Source organism: Gekko japonicus, unplaced genomic scaffold (genome assembly GCF_001447785.1).
Source record: "Gekko japonicus isolate JY-2015 unplaced genomic scaffold, Gekko_japonicus_V1.1 scaffold1657, whole genome shotgun sequence".
NCBI lineage: Eukaryota > Metazoa > Chordata > Lepidosauria > Squamata > Gekkonidae > Gekko > Gekko japonicus.
Genome location: NW_015168701.1, coordinates 359,878 through 379,248, shown reverse-complemented (window position 1 = coordinate 379,248; position 19,371 = coordinate 359,878). Strand labels below are relative to the sequence as shown.

At 44.1% G+C, this 19,371-nt stretch overlaps 1 protein-coding gene across 1 annotated transcript in view; it reads right to left on the bottom strand.

Moving 5' to 3' along the window:
• The window catches only part of SHISA9 (shisa family member 9), a 391,212-nt gene that overhangs the window by 32,782 nt on the left and 339,059 nt on the right, over positions 1–19,371 (bottom strand). Inside the window, exon 3 of the mRNA XM_015415502.1 lies at positions 8,760–8,915. Coding sequence (XP_015270988.1) covers positions 8,760–8,915 — 156 coding nt within the window. The remainder of the gene's footprint in view (positions 1–8,759; positions 8,916–19,371) is intronic.

Below are 19,371 nucleotides of genomic sequence, written 5' to 3'. Positions count from 1 at the left end.
ATATTCCATTAAAGCATATATATAAAAAAGCACATATGTGTCACTAAATCGGCACTGTGCCTTGATAGACTCTGGCAGCTGCACAGAATCTGGCAACTCTATCTGAGCTTTCAGATTTAAGGTTTGTCATAAGAAAAAAAGGTATATTCCATTCCTCCAATCTTCTCAGGAGGAGTTTTTAGAGAACAGATGTAATAAATACGTGTCCAGGGTCATTATAGAAGGGGCAGTGCAGCAGCACATGTCCAACTTTCAGTTTCCCAGGTAGCGCAAGGGCATAAACGCTTATGAACTGGTATACTATGGTATCTCCCTTCTAATAAAGCAGATGGAAGAACATTGAGATGGGTCAGAGTGAAAGCTATCCTGCGTCTCAGAATAAATAATTTAGCTAGAAAGTTTAACAGTATCAACAGGGGTCATTTCGTAGAAAAAGAGGTGCAGGAGCTCATTAGCATAACACATTAGCATGACTTATTTGCATATGCCACACCCCCTGACATCACCGGAAGTGTGTCAGAAGGCAACACCCACCGCTCAGGCTGCACTGGACTGTTTTGGATTGCTAGCTATGGAGGTGGGGGGACGCGCAGATCTTCGTGCTCCTCGTGGCCCGGGGCTGCTGGGAGCAGGGGGTGGGGCTTGTTGCATGTGCCCGCCACCTGGGCTCTTTACTGCTGGAGCTTCACTCCTGTGCGCTCCTGCAGGAAATGACCCCTGAGTATCAATTTCTTGTTTCTGAAGTGATGGTGTTTTGCAGCAAAACTTAAATGGTGTTGAAATTCGGCTCCCAAATATCCTTTGCTTAATTTCGGATTAAGCTACTAGGAGCATACCCAATGGATTATAATTTTTCTGAAAGGGATCTTTTCCCTTTTGACTGAAAGGTGTCTATTAGTGCTAAAGGTGCAAGACTCACAGGAGAGAAAACAAGCTTCAGCCAGTAATTCATCCTGTTTATCCATGCACAAGCTTATACAGAAATGAAGACACAAAACTGCATTAAAAACACAGCAGGAAACTGCAAGTATGACTGTCAGTGATTCGGTCTGAATTATTTCAAAGATCTAAAATTGGTGTATATACTACATAACTGGGAGCCATATTGCAATCTTGGCCACAAAGACACAGATAGATGAAGGGACATACTGGCCTCCTCTGGTATAGAAAAATTTTACCAAAGCAAAGACACTGCTCTGGGCATTCCTAGTTAAAGGTGTGCAAAAAAAAGAGAGGCAAAATTCGGGTTCGGGTGCTTTGGAGAGGGGTGTGAAAACCAAAATGCTTTCACTTTCCTAAATGCTTTGATGTGCCAGACACTGTTGCAAAGACCTGTTCTGCTTTATTTCTGTAGATGGGTACGTGCTTAGTATGGGGGGTAGCTGACTGTTATTTCTGGTGGGCAAATGCTGTGGGATGATTGGGATTATTGCCTTTGCTTGAACACAATATATCTGCAATCTTCGTGTTTTCATCTTCAATTCTAACAAAGCTAGCGTCCAGTATGGTATTTGTCAATGTCTCAATAAACTTAAATTTCTTTGAAGTGAATGGTGTTGGGAACTGATTGAACCAGGATTCTGACATATCAGTACTGATATTGTACTGGTATTATGGTTAATATATATTCCACTCCATTATATTCCACTCCATTATACCCTATGGGGATTGGCAAAAAATGTCAAATCTTGCTTCGCTTTACTCGCTTAGGGTGTGTGTGTGTTGAGTGAGTGAGAATCTTTGCTTTTAGGAGCCATAACTTTTCCTGCAAGATGTGCCTCCTTTCTCTTTCCCAGGGAAAGGTGTCCTTGAAGCTTTTGGTACCAGCTTTAGCAGTAGATAACCAAACCATATATTTTCCCATTTTGTTGGGATGGCAATACTAGGCATGGTGTTTGTGACATGTACATGGGGGAAGGGAAGGGGGCTCTGTTTGAATTGCTTATTTTGACGCCCTCCTTATTGGAGAGGACTAGTTTCACTTTAAAAGTGTTATGTATTTTGTTTAACTGGGTAGAATCTGCTGCCACCAGGAAATTTTAAGGATTTCCAAACCTTTATGCTTTTATTTTTGCTCTTACTGGTTTGGTAGACCGAGTTCAAGGCACACGAGGAACTATGTGGTCCTGGGAAATATTTCATTCAGAGCTGGTATAAACTTGAATGAAAGAGGATTTATTGAAATAGATACTAAATAAGAGGGTGATACAATGTAACTAGTAATGTGTAAATGCTGTACAATTGCTTTGGTATCACACTCAATCTTTTCCCTCACTGACAGGGATCTTTGCATGTAACTTTGTAGCACTTGTTTATCTTAATGTCATATATGTTCACTGTTTCACTCCAGTTTGTTTTACACTCAGACTTTCCTTTAACTTTTCCCTATACACTCAGCTTTCAGTTCTCATTTTTTTCCTCACTGAACAACCGCAGCTGTCAGCTTCTCACTGCTTCAACACAGAACTACTTGTCTAACTGAACATCAACTGTCAACATCTAACTGAAACTCTTGACTGACTCACCTACTCATCCAACCAGATTCACTTCCAAAGCCCCTACCCCTCTCTGTCAACCACCAATCATACCACACTTGCCTCTCCCAACCACTCTAGTCTATCTACCACAGCCATGCAACCAAACTTTTAAAGAAACACACACAGAGAGAAACAAGGAATCGTTACACTTATATTAAGCATATGCCCACCAAAATCTTCCGTTCTAACACAAGTTCTGGATCCAGACCACCCAAATTCTGGTGATGCTCAAACTTGTTGGTCCAGTGTAACTCAGGGGCAGCCTGCCCTTCAAAAGACTCTGAATAAGGCAAAAGAGGATTATAAATGCTATGCTGATAAAGGGAGAGGCCCGGTGTATATTTCTACCAAACACCTTAGAGGCATACAACCTGGGGAAAAACTGGGGTGGAAGTAAACAGGGCCATTCAAGGTAGTGAACTTCATCAATATAAAGTGACTGCAAAAGTTGAGTTGACAAAAAACCTCCGTCATGTGCACCCTGTGTTTCATTTCAGTCTACTGAAGAAGGATCCTGGACCCTTGAAATGGAAACCATGCCCTCCAGTTCCCCCTCATTTGATGGTTGATGGTGAGGCTCACCACAAAGTGGAGAACATTTTAGATTCTACACTAAAAAGTGGGTGCCTGTATTATCTGGCCAAATGGGGGGACTTTGATCCGTCCCATAATGAATGGGTGGAATCCCAGCACATAAAAGCTGCCACATTGATTCGTGCTGTCCATAAACGCAACCCCCTCAAGCTGAGAGGGTGAGAAGGTGCTTGAGGAGGGCAAAATGTCGAAGCTTGCTTCACTTTGCTCACTTAGGTTGTCATAGTTATTGGGGGGATGGAACTCCTGCGGAGAGGAGAGGGTGTGTGTGTGTGTTGAGTGAGTGAGAACCTTTTGGTACCAACTTTAGCAGTAGATAACCAAACCGTATATTTTCCCGTTTGGTTGGGTGGCAATGCTAGGCATGGTGTTTGTGATGTGTTCATGGGGGAAGGGAAGAGGGCTCTGTTTGAATTGCCTATATTAAGCATATGCCCGCCAAAATCTTCAGTTCTAACACAAGTGATGTTCTGGATCATGCATATATCTCAATAAACATATCACTGCCAAAGAGAGTGTTGTTGAGAGTCACTTGATCGAGAGTCTGACAATAATGGAGAATTTCACTTGCCGAATCATGCTGAGTCTGACTCAACATGTGAAGTGATTTAAACTTTGAACCCCCTACCTCCCCTTCAAGAGTTGGGCCGCAGCTGCAGCACAACTCCATGACTGAAGGGAAGGGATTTAAAGTTCAAATGCCTCCCCTCCCCTCTTGGAGTCAGGCCGCAGCTGCAGCACGACTCCAGGAGGGGAGGGAAGGCATTTAAACTTTAAACCCCTTTACTCATGGAGTTCCACCACACCTACAGCCCAACTCCAGGAGGGGAGGGCATTTAAATTTTAAACCCCTTCCCTTCACTCGTGAAGTCTCACCACAGCTGTGGCATGACTCTGGGAGGGGAGGGGAGGCATTTACAGTTTAAATGCTTTCTGAACTTGCTGAGTCCCACAGAAGTGGCAGCAGGACTCAGCGAGTAGCCATGCCTGAATAAAAGCCAAATAATATTGGCTTTTATTCAGGCAAGGCTATTTCAGGTGCCGAATACGGATCTCTCATCTGTATTTAGCTGAATAAACACCCAAAAAATACCAATAAGATATTTTGGTGGGTATTTATTCAGCTCGATATATACCAAGTGCACACGCCTATTCCCAACCATATTCTTAATTTGAGTGTGCTAAGACTCAGAGGAATTGGGGGGGGGGATCTAAATATTTGAAAGACACCACTCTCTTAGTAATATTCATGTAATTCACTCATCTACGCCTAGATCTTCTCCTGGTAAACACAATAATTTTGGAATTGCTACAGTTAATGGTGAAGAGGTCATTATCACAATATGATGCAAGAGCCCTCAGCATATGACTTAAACCTATGTTGGTACGAGAGAGCAGTAGTGCATCATCTACATAAAGTAATGTTGAAAGTGGTCTAGAGGCCAGTTTGGGGAGATAAAAACTGGGGTCACACAATTTTTTAACCATTTAGTTATTATAAAAATTGAATAGAGTGGGTGCCAGAATACATATCAATGTATTTATTTCCTTACATAAGGAATCTGAGATAGTGGAACTGGTATATATGAAAAGAAACCATAGCATGGCTACTATTCTGGTGGATGAAAAGAACTCAAAGGTTACCTACTTAGGTTCTCGTTGCCGCAGGAGAGGCATGAGAGTCCCGTGGATTTTCCGGGCATGATCTCACCTCAACATCTGGGAAGCGCAGTGCTCCCGTGGCGAACCCGTGGCTCCCCGCCAAAGGTGCGGAGTTAAAAACTAGTACCTATGAGGTACTAGTTTCTGGAAACCACGGGGCAAGGGCGGGCGTCTGACCGCGTTTCCGGTGGACTTCTGTGGCATCCGGCACTCGCCCATGTCCCGTTGCAAAGAAGGGGTTTTTTTCCAAGTCTCCACAGGATGCGCACAAGCACCCAATGGAGCATGCACACAAACAGGAAGCAGCGTTTGCCACAGGAGCCGCGCAACGCGAGTGCTGGTTTCAACGCGCCGTGCTGCTTCTTTGCCGCGCTGCGGACTAGCCGTCTGATCTGCACCTGACGCCTACCCACAGGACCTCCAAAGAACTTCTGATTGGGCTGCCGCACGTTATTTTCCTCCGGGACAATTAGCCGTGCCTCCCCCCCGCATTTTCCGGCCCATGTGACCGGGGCCAAAGTTTACCTACTTAGGTTCTCTCAATATTAGGTTGAAGTGCAATGGAAAATTGGATGGGCCTCTCTCAAATGATGTGATGAATAAGTTCAGGTACACTATTGAGGTACAGATCATTGGGGCATATGTGCATATTGACCATTTAAGTGTGGAAGTTCTTAAAAACAACAACAACCAAGCTTGAGGAATGGGGAAATAAAGAATAGTTTATGCAGAAAAACCTCTTTCTGCACTTTTCATTATGAATAATAAAGCACTGGAGAAGTCCCCAAAGGGACCGCAGTCTGGAAGCGGAGAGTTTTGGCACACATACTTCAAAACTTTTTCTTTATAGCTTTGTTCAAAATAATCCTGCAAGGAGAGAGAATTATGTGTTGTACTCCGAGCTCCTTGGAGGAAGGGCGTGATAAAAATGCACCTGTAGAAAGCTCTGAAAACACAGCATTTGCATCTCTTATAGATTTATCATCTGTCTTTCCCCCTACTGATTTGGTATTCGATTCACAGAAAGAAGGGGGGGGTTAAATTGTTTCAGGAACAGTTGAATGGTTTGAGTTATATATGCATTTTATTATATACTTTTTTGTTTTAAACTACTATGTAAAAGCTTCCATGAAAGCATCATAATGGGAACATGGGATGTAAATTTCTTATGAAAATACATTTGTAGGTATCTCAAACGAGGGCAGGGGGAACATGAATGCTTGGTATACATCACTTTTATAAGGGAATAGTCTATTGCAGTGCTTATTATATGTATAATCTTTTTACTGCATCGCCTTCTACCTTTGTAATCCACTCTCTGCATTATGATATGTCATGCCTTAGGTAAGTCTCTCCTTTTTGCTTGTTTATCTGCATGGTTTCAAGTCCTGCAATCCAGCTCCTGCTACATTGTTTATTGAATGTCTTATGCTGTCTGGTTTTTTTTATATTTTGTAATTCACAGTGAGTCTCAGCAAGAAAGGTGAGCACAAATGAAATAAAAGAAATGTGGTGATTACAACTGCACAGGGCCTTTTTTGTAGAAAAAGCCCAGCAGGAACTCATTAGCATAACAGGCCACACCCAACAGCTGAAACTCATTAGCATATTAGGCCACACCCTGCCACCACAGCTCATTAGCATATTGGGCCGCAGCCACATGTTGCCAAAAGTGTGCTCATCCAGCCACACCCACCTTCTGCTTCTTATTCTGTTTACCTTGTTTGTTGTCAAAACCCAGGGCCTTTTTTTGTAGCAGGAACTCCTTTGCATGTTAGGCCACACACGCCTACTGTAGCCATTCTGAATGAATTTCTGCTGTTGGGTGTGACCTATTATGCCTATTATGCTAATGAGTTCCTGCTGGGTGTGGCCAACTCAGGAGCCAGCCGGAACTCCGTTCCTGTGCGTTCCTGCCCAAAAACAGCCCTGCGACTGCACATGCTTTGAATGAGGGCAACATACATCTGTGTCTGTGTCTGTCTGTGTGTAGATCTCAGAACTTAGCAGGGTGGACCCTGGTCACTATTTGGATTGGAGATCACCAAAGAACACCAGGGTCATGAAGTGGAGGCGGGCAATGGCAAACCATCTCTGAACATCTCTTGCCTTGAAAATCCTACAGGTCACCATAAGTCAGCTGAGACTTGACAGCAAAATATATGTGTGTGTGTAGTACGTATAGGTAGGTAGTCTGTATATGTACCACATATAGAATGTTTCCCCCAAATAGAACATTTTTAAGTGAAGACAATCCACACATTTACAGTAACTGGGTTTGATACGGTGCATCCATTCTACTAGCAGATGAGCTTTCCTCCAACTAAAGGGGTCTTTGTAGGATCTAGCCCACTGAGAAAATCGACTTTCCCACAAGCCAAAACATACAGAACTTGGATAGATTCACTGACCGTCTCGACCTCGTTTCTGCCCAAGGCCTCAAGGTCGGGCTTCCCTCCCACCACAAGAGGTGCCTTTCTTGAGCACTCTTTGAGGACTCTCAAAAAGAGCCCTCAACCTTTCCCCAAGAACTCTCAGAGAAAGCTTGGGAAAACTGAGCTAATTAGGAGGCGCGGCACAGCAGGCTCACACATTACTGTCTGGGAAATGTTTATATATATATATAAGAACTTTTGCTATTTAAACAAAAGATAAATAATGGTGACCTTTTTCGTTTGGCTACTTGCCCCCCTCTGTGAGCTGAAAGAGACCTTCAGCCCACTTTTAGCATAATCATTAATTAATCGCAGAGTCTCTGTTTCCTTCTTGGCAGCTACTCTGCATTTATCTTTAGTGCAAGCCTTCCATGAAATTGCAGGACTGTATGTCACAAATTACCATGGGCTATGTCAGTCTTCGGAAACTGAGCTCTATATTGAGTTTGATGAAGGCTGAATAGCTATCTCCTTTTTTTTTTTTAAGGATGCTAAACTCTTTAGCTGACTACCATGTACCAGAATGACTTGCATATGCGAAAAGAAATCAACACCCAAAACGAATTTGTGAAATTCAGCTGTCTTAGTTTGGCCTCCCTGGTATTTTGGCTCACTTGCCCATCCCACAAGCCTTCAGGGACTTCTGACTTATCTGGTCACATCCAATCAACAGTATTTAGTTCCTTTTCCTAGGACCTCGGTGAGGCTTCTCCCTGCATTTAAAGAAATCTGCAGAAAGGGCAGGGATGCTTAAGAAATCCTCACCATACAAATTGTCCCTGGATGTTGGGGCTCTGAAATTCCCAGTATCACTTATTGGGTGGCACCAAAATCTGCCCTTCTTCCATTTGATTGCTCAGTTTTATACAGACTGGTGTGCAGGCACCTAGCACTTCCTAAACAAACTGGTTTTACATACAAAAGCAGGTTCCCCAAGATGACTTTTAGTTCTCCTTGACACCAAAACAAAATGTGAAATGTCACACCATCCTCAACAGGCTTCACAAAACTGGAAACTATTCAGCTCATGGTGCTTTCTTCTGGCTAGGCTTGCCAAGTCCCCCCAGGGGGTGGGGAAACTCCCGCCCCAGAGGCCCGTTTCCCGCCGCCAGCGGATCGGGCCCCGGGGGGGAACCCCACCCCGGCGTGTGCATCACCAGGAAGTGACGTTATGACGCCGGGCACGCTGGGGGCGGCATCATAACGTCACTTCCTGGTGACGTGCGTACGGCGCACGCGTGCTCCAGCCGCGGACCGGGAGTCCCCCGGTAAGGAGATTTTTCAACTTGGCAACCCTACTTCTGGCTCAAGGAGCCTGATACAGAATTTTTTGTGTGGGTTGAAAGCTCCCTGAGCCAGATGGAAGTGTCCCCTTTAGCAGAACTGATGCATAGGATCCAGCACAATAAAATCCAGAGGTTCAAGAAAGGCTATGTTTCCCTTGAGTTTAGGAGTCAAACAGTAAATTGGTTAGAATGGCAGACAGGGAAACAAACCCAGAAGGAAATAAAAATGCACTGTTGTTCCTTACCAACTGCTTTTAGAGAAGCATACTTGTTCAGTTCCTTTCCCGGAGGTTGCTGTTCATACGGGTTTGTGATCTGTCCCATGCTTGGATAGGAGTGTGGATGTGTTAGTTGAGGAAGGAGAGGAGAGGTTGGCACCACATTATTCATCTGTGTTGCATCTGCAGGAAAGAAAACAGGAGGGGAATCATCTAATTAAAAAAAGAATTATTGGGTATTGGGGTTAAATATCAATGTTGTATCCCACTCATTAAACCAATGCAGCTTTAGGCCAAGGTACACTCCATAACAGATAGTAGGTGTAGCTGAACCAAACAGGCCACACATCCATTCCGAAGAACAAAGGCACAGGCCCACTAGAGATGTAAGCAGTACTATTCCCAGCTGGGCTCTTCACTCTAGCAGGAGCAAAAATGAGGTTCAAAGTGACATTGCACGACATCACTTCCTGTTGTATCTCAAAGTGATGTTGTGATACTCGTGGAATTCCTCATGTCTATGTTAAAAACACACACACACAAAGAAATTTGGGGAATTCCTAGAGAGTCAGGATGTCACTTCCAGGTACGGTCAGAAGTGGAGTTGTACAACTCATGCAACATTGCTTCCCACCCCCCATTTTTGCTTCTACTGAACAGCAGTGCTGGCAACCTGGAGTTGGGGGAAGCAATCCGATAAGCCTAGTTACCAGATGTAACCTGGAGCTGGGGGAAGAAGACTGCCCACCATGGCAAGCAATCCGATAAGCCTAGTTACCAGATTTAGTGAGAGCTTTTTCCCCCCAGTTCAGTCTAATATCATTTTATCCTTTCCTTCCTCTAAGCTCCAGGTGGCATACATGGTGGTGTGATGTAGGTCAGTCTGAGAATAAGTGAGTAGCCCAAGTCCTCCAGTAAACTTCCACAGCACAGTGCAGATTTGAACCTCGTTCTCCCAGATCCTAATCTGACACCACACTGGCACTAAACCATGCAATGGGACTTTCTGTTGCAAAGCTCAAGCTTGCTTGATGGTTTATCCACTCCTAAGATCAAACTTCATTTGTCCTTTCTCCCCAATCCTATCAATGACATTCAATAGAAAAAAAATTCCAGGGTGAACGTACCATCACTTGCCCTCCCCTGGATATTTTATGCCAGAAAGAAATGCACAGAATATCCTGATGGAGAAGAAGTACAAATCATCTCTGAAACATCACTGGCTGGTCTTTGCTGCCTGGTAGAAGGAAAAAGAGCTGAAGGCCTGCCTGTCCACAGCCAAGCTTCTTGTGTGCCAACCTTGGTACAGAGTTGATGTGAATGAGTAGGTTGTCACCAGTGTTCCCTCTAAGCTGAGTTAGCGTGAGCTAGCTCACAGTTTTTTAGCCTCCGGCTCACACATTTTTGTCTTAGCTCAGGAAGGGATGGCTCCAGAGCAAACTAATTTATGCAGTAGCAAAATTGCTCGCTCACAACTTTAATGCTAGTAGCTCACAAAGTAGAATTTTTGCTCACAAGTCTCCAGAGCTTAGAGGGAGCATTGGTTGTCACCCAGGGAAATGCAGCACCCATTGGCCTGGGCTTCCCCATAGAAAATGTGGCTCTCCTGAGCATTCAGACTGTATACTTTATGCACCAGCCCAAGCCCCCCTCCTTTACCTGACCCCCTGAAAACTCCTTCCTATGAGTTGCACTTGCCATAGATATGACTGAAAAAAGAGAAGAAAAAACATTTGATAGAATTATTGACTCCTAAACTGATGCCTTTTTTTGCAGTTGTTGTTTAATAAAAAGCTGTAAAATGCTCTAAAACAAACAAATAAAATTGCCAAAGGAAATCACACAAAGAACTAGTCATCTCAATTATGAAAGGGAAAAAATTATGAAAGGGAAAGGTAGAAAATACATATTGGCTGTGATCAGACGGCAGGCTTGGTGGGGTCTGGCTGCACCTCTAATCTCTCCAGAGCTATTTGTTTTGGAGAGGGAGTGACCAGACACACCACCCTTCTTTTTAAAAAACCCTCTACTTTGCGCATACGCAGAATTACATTAACTATGGGCTAATATACAGAATATTATACAGAACTGCAGGCTGTGGAAGGTTGGTAGTTCAGCAGTTCGAGAACCAAATGTGCCGCATGACGGAGTGAGCTCCTGTCTCTAGTTCCAGCTCCTGCCAACCTAGCAGTTCGAAAGCAAGACATTGCAAGTAGATAAATAGGGACCACTTCGGTGGGAAGGGAACAGCGTTCCGTGCGCCTTGGTGTTTAGTCATGCCGGCCACATGACCACGGAAACGTCTTCGGACAGCGCTGGCTCTTCGGCTTTGAAACAGAGATGAGCACCGCAACCCTAGAGTCGGACTCGACTGGCTTTCGAGCAAGGGAAACCTTTACCTTTACTAATACACAGTTATGCGTATATTGCTAACTGAGGAAGAAAAGTGGCGGCCAGCAAACAGAAGCTGCAGACCTCCAAACGTCTTGAGCGTGCAATGGGGTTATTAGACAGCTGGAAATGTATGGTGGTACAATTTGAGCTGTTAAATACTGGGCTTTATCCAGTGTCAAGGAAGTCTGGGGTAAGGACAGGGGGCCAATGACTGGGGAAAGGAATGGAACGGAAGACAGATGTCACTGTCCGGATGCACACATTAAATCCAGTAGAGAGAAGGGACGGCATCAGACCAAACAGCCCATCTGATTGTACCCATTCATCCGCACCTAAGCACAATGAGCAACATTTGTTAAATTCTAAGAAGTGCCTGTGGCTCAGTGATAAAGCATCTGCTTTGCATGCAGAAATTGCCTAGTTCAATCCCTGGCATCTACAGTTAAAATGATCAGGTAGCTGATGATGTGAAAGACCTCTGCCTGAAACTCTGGGGAGCCCCCTTCCAGCCTGAGCGGACAAAAAATGACCTTGATGGACGGATGCTCTGATTCAGTATAAGGCAGCTTCAGGTGTTCATGGCTCAGTGGAGGAGTTGAAAGCCATTGGACTTTAAAGCTGCAAGAATCCCAGCGGGATTCAAGGATGCATAATGCTCTCTGATTTACACTGATATTCTGCCATCCAAAACGCTAGACTCTAATGTGGTTTCCTATGCTCAGGAGGTTTCCTAGGCTCACCTCTCCATGAGTAAAATTATGCTGCTCTACTTTGAGGAGAACCGAGACTCTGCTTAGGTCGAGCCGCCTGAGCCAAAGTTCTTCAGTGGCTCACAAATAAGGTGAATAATAAATTGGGAGCTACACAAAGGAATCCAACTAGACGCTGAACCAGTATCAAAAACAAAAACTAGAATTTGAATTCTTTCAATCTGTCCTGCTGAGGGTGGAGCCTTTTTTCAGGACAAGGACCCTTCCCCAGCAGAAGGCGGCTTCCTCGACACATTCAGTGCCGCATTTTATCAGAGGAAAGGCCTCTCTGTCAAAGTAAGTCTCTGCAATTAGGGGAACAGAACTGGACACCATGATCTTATGGGTGGAAAAAATATAAATACATGAACAACTACAATATATTACCACTACTTTATCGGCAGGTTTTTATGTTAGCGAGATTCAATCTTTTCCCTTCTGTCGTTGTCTTAGGCAGATATAGGGGTATCCCCTATAGGGACAGAACCTGCAATTGCCTCTATAGTGAACCTGATTCAGTTGCTCATGTCCTTCGACGTTGTCCCCAATATTCTACTATGCGTAGCCATCTGATTAGCCCCCATTTACCTACCACAAGGAATCCGACTGAAAACGATCTTAAAATTTTATTGTCTGATAAGTTCTCGGCAATTACTTTGTCTGTTGCTGAATTCTTAGCCTATGTCTGGAAGCTTAGAGTAAGGGCGTACAAGTCTTAATCCCCCTGTGTTCTTTAGAATTGTTATATATTTTAACTGAGTATATTATTTCCGAGAAGCTTCTAAATGATCTTTTGTTGGGGCAGCTTGGTGTAATTTGCCATGACCTATTAATTTGTTTATTTATTTTTCTGTTTCACTGCCCTTCTTGTTGCTGTGTTATGCCAATAAAGGTTTGTGTGTGTGTTTGTGTGTGTGTGTGTATAATTACCAACAAGATGAAAATGTTACTAGCTCAGCAAAATTTAGTAGCACAATTTCCTAGTGGTTTATTAGATATTAAAAGAGTATTTTGCTCCGTTTTGTAGGCTGCATAGGCTAAAGCCTGGCTGACAATCTCTGAGCACCTATCTATTGAATTTAAAAAGAACTGTCCTGAATCAGACTAATGAGCCATCAAATGTGCTATCCTATTTCTTCACCATGGCTGACCAGATGCCATGCAAGACCCACAGAAGAGGGACAGAGGCCTACCCCTTAGCAACTGACATTCAGAACATGGAAATCCCATTTGGCGCTGATGGCTTGGCTAATACTTATTGGTGGACTTATGAATTCCTCCATGATCAATCCTTCTTTGAACAGTCTAGTATGAAAATATAGACATACAGATGTGTGCTAGATGCCCACAGAATAATACCATGACAAAAGAGACTGGATTAAAGCCATAACATCATTTAGCGTCTGGTAGTGAAAAACAACCACTTATTCCTTCATAGAAAATACACAAAGGTCAATAACATTACACATCGCAGTCTGCTCCAAACTCGGTCAATATCCTTCTAACAGTCTTGTGTTCTCAAAAGCAGTCTGCTCCAAATTCAGGGTGATTTCCCACAAGATCTCTCTTTCAACACTTATTCTGGATATTTAAGTGTTTCAAACCTCTGGTCTTTCCTCAGGAACAAATCTTATATAAGAATCTCACATTCAATGTTACCTTCAAGTTGACACATTCATTGATTTACTTTTCTGTTAATCTACTTGGGCAAGGTCTTCTCACTTATTTTCAAGCATGCTGCTGCTGTTGCTGCTGCTTCCAAAGTCAAATGGACCCAGACTATGCAAGGTGTGCAAGGAGGCATAGTCTGGGTCCATTTGACTTTGGCAGCAGCAGCATACTTGAAAATAAGTGAGATGACCTTGCCCAAGTAGATTAACAGTCAATGAATGTGTCAACTTGAATTGAACAGTCAATGAATGTGTCAACTTGAAGGTAACATTGAATGTGAGATTTCTATATAGGATTTTTTCCTGAGGAAAGACCAGAGGTCTGAAACACTTAAATATCCGGAATAAGTGTTGAAAGAGAGATTGAATTTGGATCAGCTTTTGAGAATACAAGACTGTTAGAAGGATATTGATTGAGAGAGTTTGGAGCAGACTGTTATGTGTATTTTCCTTTGTATATTTTCTATGAAGGAGTAAGTGGTAGTTTGGTGTAGTGATTAAGTGAAGGAGCCAGTTTGGTGTAGTGGTTAAATGCGCGGACTCTAATCTGGGAGAACCGGGTTTGATTCTCCACTCCTCCACTTGCACCTGGCTGGACGACCTTGGGCAAGCCGTAGTTCTGATATGAGCTGTCCTTGAAAAAGAGCAGTTTCTGTCAAGAACTCTCTCAGCCCCACCTGTGGGGAGGGGAAGGGAAAGAAGTTTGTAAGCCGCCCTGAGACACCTTTGGGTAGTGAAGGGCGGGGTATAAATCCAATCTCTTCTCTTCTCTTCTTCTTCTTCTTTTACTACCAGACACTAAATGATGCTATGGCTTTAATCCAGTCTCTTTTGTCATTGTATTATTCTGTGGGCATCTAGCACACATCTGTATATATTTCTTCATACTAGACTGCTTTGGGATTGTGTGTTATTCAATCCTTCTTTGAAGCCATGTAACACTGGGGCCACCACTGCATCCCTCGACGGCAAGTCCAACAAGTCAGTTATTCATTATGTGAAAAAGTATGTTCTTTTGTCTGTCCTGAATCAATTTAATTGATCATCATCAAGTCATAGCATTATGGGAGAGAGAAATTTTTTCTCTCCCCTTTCTCCAGATTATGCATGCTTTAAACACACCTATCATGTCTTCCTCGCCACTTTGGGATCAGGAAGAAATTGTCCTCCAGGCCAGATAGACCCAGGGATCTTGGAGGGTTTTTTTGCCTTCCTCTGGGCACAGAGCCATGGTCACTGGGGGAATGGAGGGAAAGGTATCTCTGAATTTTCTGCATTGTGCAGGGGGTTAGACTAGATGACCCCTGAGGTTACTTCCAGCTCTTATGTTTCTATGTTTTTACTCCACTGGTAATTCCCCCTCCTTTATGAAACACACCAAACTCTTTAGCCCCACCCCATAGGGAAGGTGTTCCAACCTCTGTCGTTTTTATTTCCCTTTTCAGCACCTTTTCTAGCTCAATGATTAGCTTTCTTTGAGACGGGGTAACCAGAACTGTACATTATGACCATCCAATTTGTTCATTGCCACCCTTGGAGAAAGGATAGAATATAAATGTGAGGGAGTAAGAGAGTAATCAACAAACTGGGGAATGGCATGAAGACCAATCGCTTTCCTTTTGAGATGCACTGCTGCTCCGTTGCTTAATACATCTTCTTTTTCAGCTTGCACACTGGGCAGTTATCGCCTTTGGAAGTTTTCATTCAACCACATACCATTCTTAGCACACCTGCATGTTGAGAGATTTGTATAGGCAAAAGTTGTTGAGCCACTGGTAGCTTCTATGCTATAAATGAAATTCACAGAATGGCATTTGGTTCCTGCTTAAGCCCTTCTATGGAACTAGAAAGCTGAACTTGTGACAATCTCATTAACTCCCTCAGCATCAAAGGTAGGATTATGATGGGCAGGCAGAGGGGAAAGCTCCACAGGAAGAGGCAGCCATCTTATTCCCATGGAGTGAATTGTTTCCTATCTAGCAGGATGCCCAATGCCCCTGTGAAGGGAGCCAGGATTGCCACGGAAGCTTGCCACTTGCCTGTCTGCAGATAGCAAACCAAGCAGAGTGGATTTGCGGGGGGGGGGGAATCAAAGGGGGGGGAGATCTAAGGTGGTTTCTTCTAAGTGGTGATTGTATATAAAAGCAAATCCACTCACAGATAAACATGACACTGGCAGGGGAAAGGCTCCAGAGTTGGGGCTTTTTGGTTTAGCAGACAACTGACTAAGGGGGACAGGAGAGAGGTTTATAAAATTATGTCTGGTATGGAGAGGAAGAGATCTTTCTCTCCGTCTCCGTCTTCCATAATACAAGAACTCACAGACACCCTGTAAAAGTGATGAGCAGTAGTTTCAGGCCAGACAGCAAAAACTACTTCTTCACAAACGTGTAACTTGTTTATACAGCCCACTGGCACTAGATGTGGAGGGCCTATGCAGAGAATTGGTTAAAATGTCAGACTAGGATATGGGACACCACGGTTCAAATTTCATATCAGTCATTTGAGCCAGTCACAATTTCTCAGCCTGCTCTACCTCACTTGGTTGTTGTTGTAATGATAAAACGGGGGAGGTTGAACCACGTAGATCACCCCTGAGCTCCCTGGAGGAAAGGTGGAATATAAACGTGCTACCTAGGTAGAGAGCAATGCTCCCTCTAAGCTGTGAAGTCTTGTGAGCAAAAATTCTACTTTGTGAGCTGCTGGCATTAAAGTTGTGAGCAAGCAATTTGGCTACCGCATAAATTAGTTTGCTCTGGAGCCATCCTTCCTGAGCTAAGACAAAAATAGGTGAGCTGGAGGCTAAAAAACTGTGAGCTAGCTCACACTAACTCAGCTTAGAGGGAACACGGGTAGAGAGATGTGACAACTGCTAATTTAGATGGCATTTTAGATTTCTGAAGGGTTCTGTTGCTGTTGTTCTTGCATTATACAGGAGCACAGTTGCACTCCTGCAGGAACTGGTTAAAACGTTTTAAAAATACCAAGAATGCAATCCTAAACAGTTACACCCTTGAAGTCAATGGGCTTAAAAGGGTGTAATTCTGTTTCTGATTGCACAGTAATTGTTTCAATACAAGTTAATTTTGAAGGTCTATTTTTGATGGATTTTTTTTATTGTGTGGGAGTGCTGTTGAGCAACACAAAAGCAGCATAAAAAAAGAAAGAATAAAACCCTTTAAAAAAACAGAGAGCCTCTTCAGTTCTTACGCCTGGTTTCTTACAGCTCACCAGAGCAAACAGCCATTCTCTTCTCTCCCAATCACTCTGCAATTGCGGTGGGGTAGCTCACCAAGGAGGGGCTATGGCTCAGTGGCAGAGTATACGTTCGCCATGCAGAAGGTTCCAAGTTCAGTCCCCAGCATCTCCAGTAAAAGGGATCAGGTGGTAGGTGATATGAAAGGCCTCTGACTGAGAACTTGGATAGCTGCAGCCATTCTGAGTAGAGAATATGGACCTTGATGGAATGCTCTTAATCTCAGGGGGAAAAGAGCTGTGTGAGAGAGAGTAGCCCTGCTGAGTTTCTCAAGCTGCAAAAGGATATCTTATATCATTCACTCTTGCAGGTGAGGAAGGGGGGGGGGAGACCTAGCTAAGAGACAGAATCTTTTAGCAAATGAGCAGATGAAGACTTGAGGGGGGGAAACACAACTGAGACAGAGAAGAACACAAAACCAGGTGCTCCATTGGTGGGGAGACAAGAAGCTAGACACATTTTTCTTTTCCTTGGTATGAGCCTCCTGCAGAAATTGACAGCTGAGCATTTTCAAATACACAGAACGCGCGCACACACACACACACATACTGGGAGCTGCAAAACAAACAAGGCTTTTAAGTATGGTTCCTGCTATGTTTGACTGTGATGGGCACAGAAACAAAATGTTGCCATGCCTGTGTGTGCTCCTTTCCCATCTCCCCGTCCTCCCATTCCTGGGATCCCAGATCACCGCAGACTATGACAGCAGCCATGAAATTAAAGGACGCCTGCTCCTTGGGAGGAAAGCGATGGCGAACCTAAACAGCATGATAAAAAGTAGAGAAATCCCCCTGCCGACAAAAGTCCGCATGGTCAAAGCAATGGTATTCCCAGTAGTCATGTATGGCTGCGAGAGTTGGACTATAAGGAAGGCCGAGCGCCGAAGAATAGATTCTTTTGAACTATGGTGCTGGAGAAGACTCTTGAGAGTCCCTTGGACTGCAAAAAGATCAAATCAGTCAATCCTAAAAGAAATCAACCCTGACTGTTCCCTGGAAGGCCAGATAATGAAAATGAAGCTCAAATACTTTGGCCACCAAATGAGAAGGGAGCACTCACTGGAAAAGACCCTGATGCTGGGAAAGATTGAAGGCCAAAGAAGACGGGGACGGCAAAGGATGAGATGGTTAGACAGTGTCATAGATGCAACAAACATGAAATTGAGCCAACTTCAGAGGACGGCGGAAGACAGGAGCGCCTGGGGGGATCTGGTCCATGGGGTCGCGAAGAGTCGGACTTGACTGTGCGACTGAACAACAACAACGTCCTCCCATTGTGTGCAAGAGCACCACCAAGGAAGCATTGCTCTTATGTTGCTATAACGCAGAGAAAATCCACCCCTTTATTAAAACTAAAACTTTTGTTACCACCACCCCCTCCTTGGACGACCACCTACTGGTGGTCCCCAGCCCTAAGGATATTCGGCTGTCCTTGACCCAGGCCAGGGCCTTTTTGGTCCTGGCTCCAAGGAGCCCTCACTGGAGAAGACCCTGATGCTGGGAAAGACTGAAGGTCAAAGAAGACGGGGACGGCAAAGGATGAGATGGTTAGACAGTGTCATAGATGCAACGAACATGAAATTGAGCCAACTTCAGAGGACGGCGGAAGACAGGAGGGCTTGGCGGGAGATGGTCCATGGGGTCACGAAGAGTCGGACTCGACTGTGCGACTGAGAATAACTAATTGTAAGTACTATTAGTCACCATCTGTCTTTTAAAATGTAGTTTAATATGATTTTGTTTCATCTGGTGATTGTTTTTAATGCTATTGTACATCACTCAGAGCCCTGTGATAGCAGGATGGGGCGATTCATAAATTTAATAAATAAAATAAATAAATGCAACATAAAAACGTTGGGGGTTTCAATCACTATCCATTTCTCTCCCTCAGCCTTCAAGCTTTGAGGCAGTCAGGAAAATGTCTTTTGATAACATGCTGTGTCTTATTTCCTGTTGCAAGCCAAATGGTGAGGCCACATGGCCTCAATAGCCATGCCATAAACCCACATTCTTGCACACATTCATGCCAAAAGCCAGACCTGATGGCTCTGCCCCACATGCAAGTAGTCACGTAGGCGATGAGGTACCTGGAAAGTAGGTCAATTGTTTGCAGGCGTGGCCTCCAAACCTCTAGCCATTCTGTGTTGCAGCTATGGCAAACCAACAACAGGGGGCTCTCACAATTTCAATCACAATCCATTTCTCTCCCTCAGCCTTCAAGCTTTGAGGCAGTCAGGAAATAGCGGGTATCTCACCCTGTTGTTATTTTTAAGACCCCCTGGAGCTCCTCAGTGATCAGTAATGCACATCTAGCATGGATGCCTTCCTGTGAAGATGACCCACTTTTATTTCAGGTTCCTGTAAAGGTCTTTTGTAGTGAGACTATTTTATGGGCAAAAAGGAGATTAATGAAAGTACCTTGCACCCCATGAAAATAAAAGTTGGGGTGGGATGGGGGGATATTTATTGGACTGTGAAATCTTTTAAAGAATTGACTCCAGTGCTGGGAAAGGAGATTGCAATTACAGATCCCCCCCCCCCCAACCCACTGCAGCACTAGCTGGGTATCTA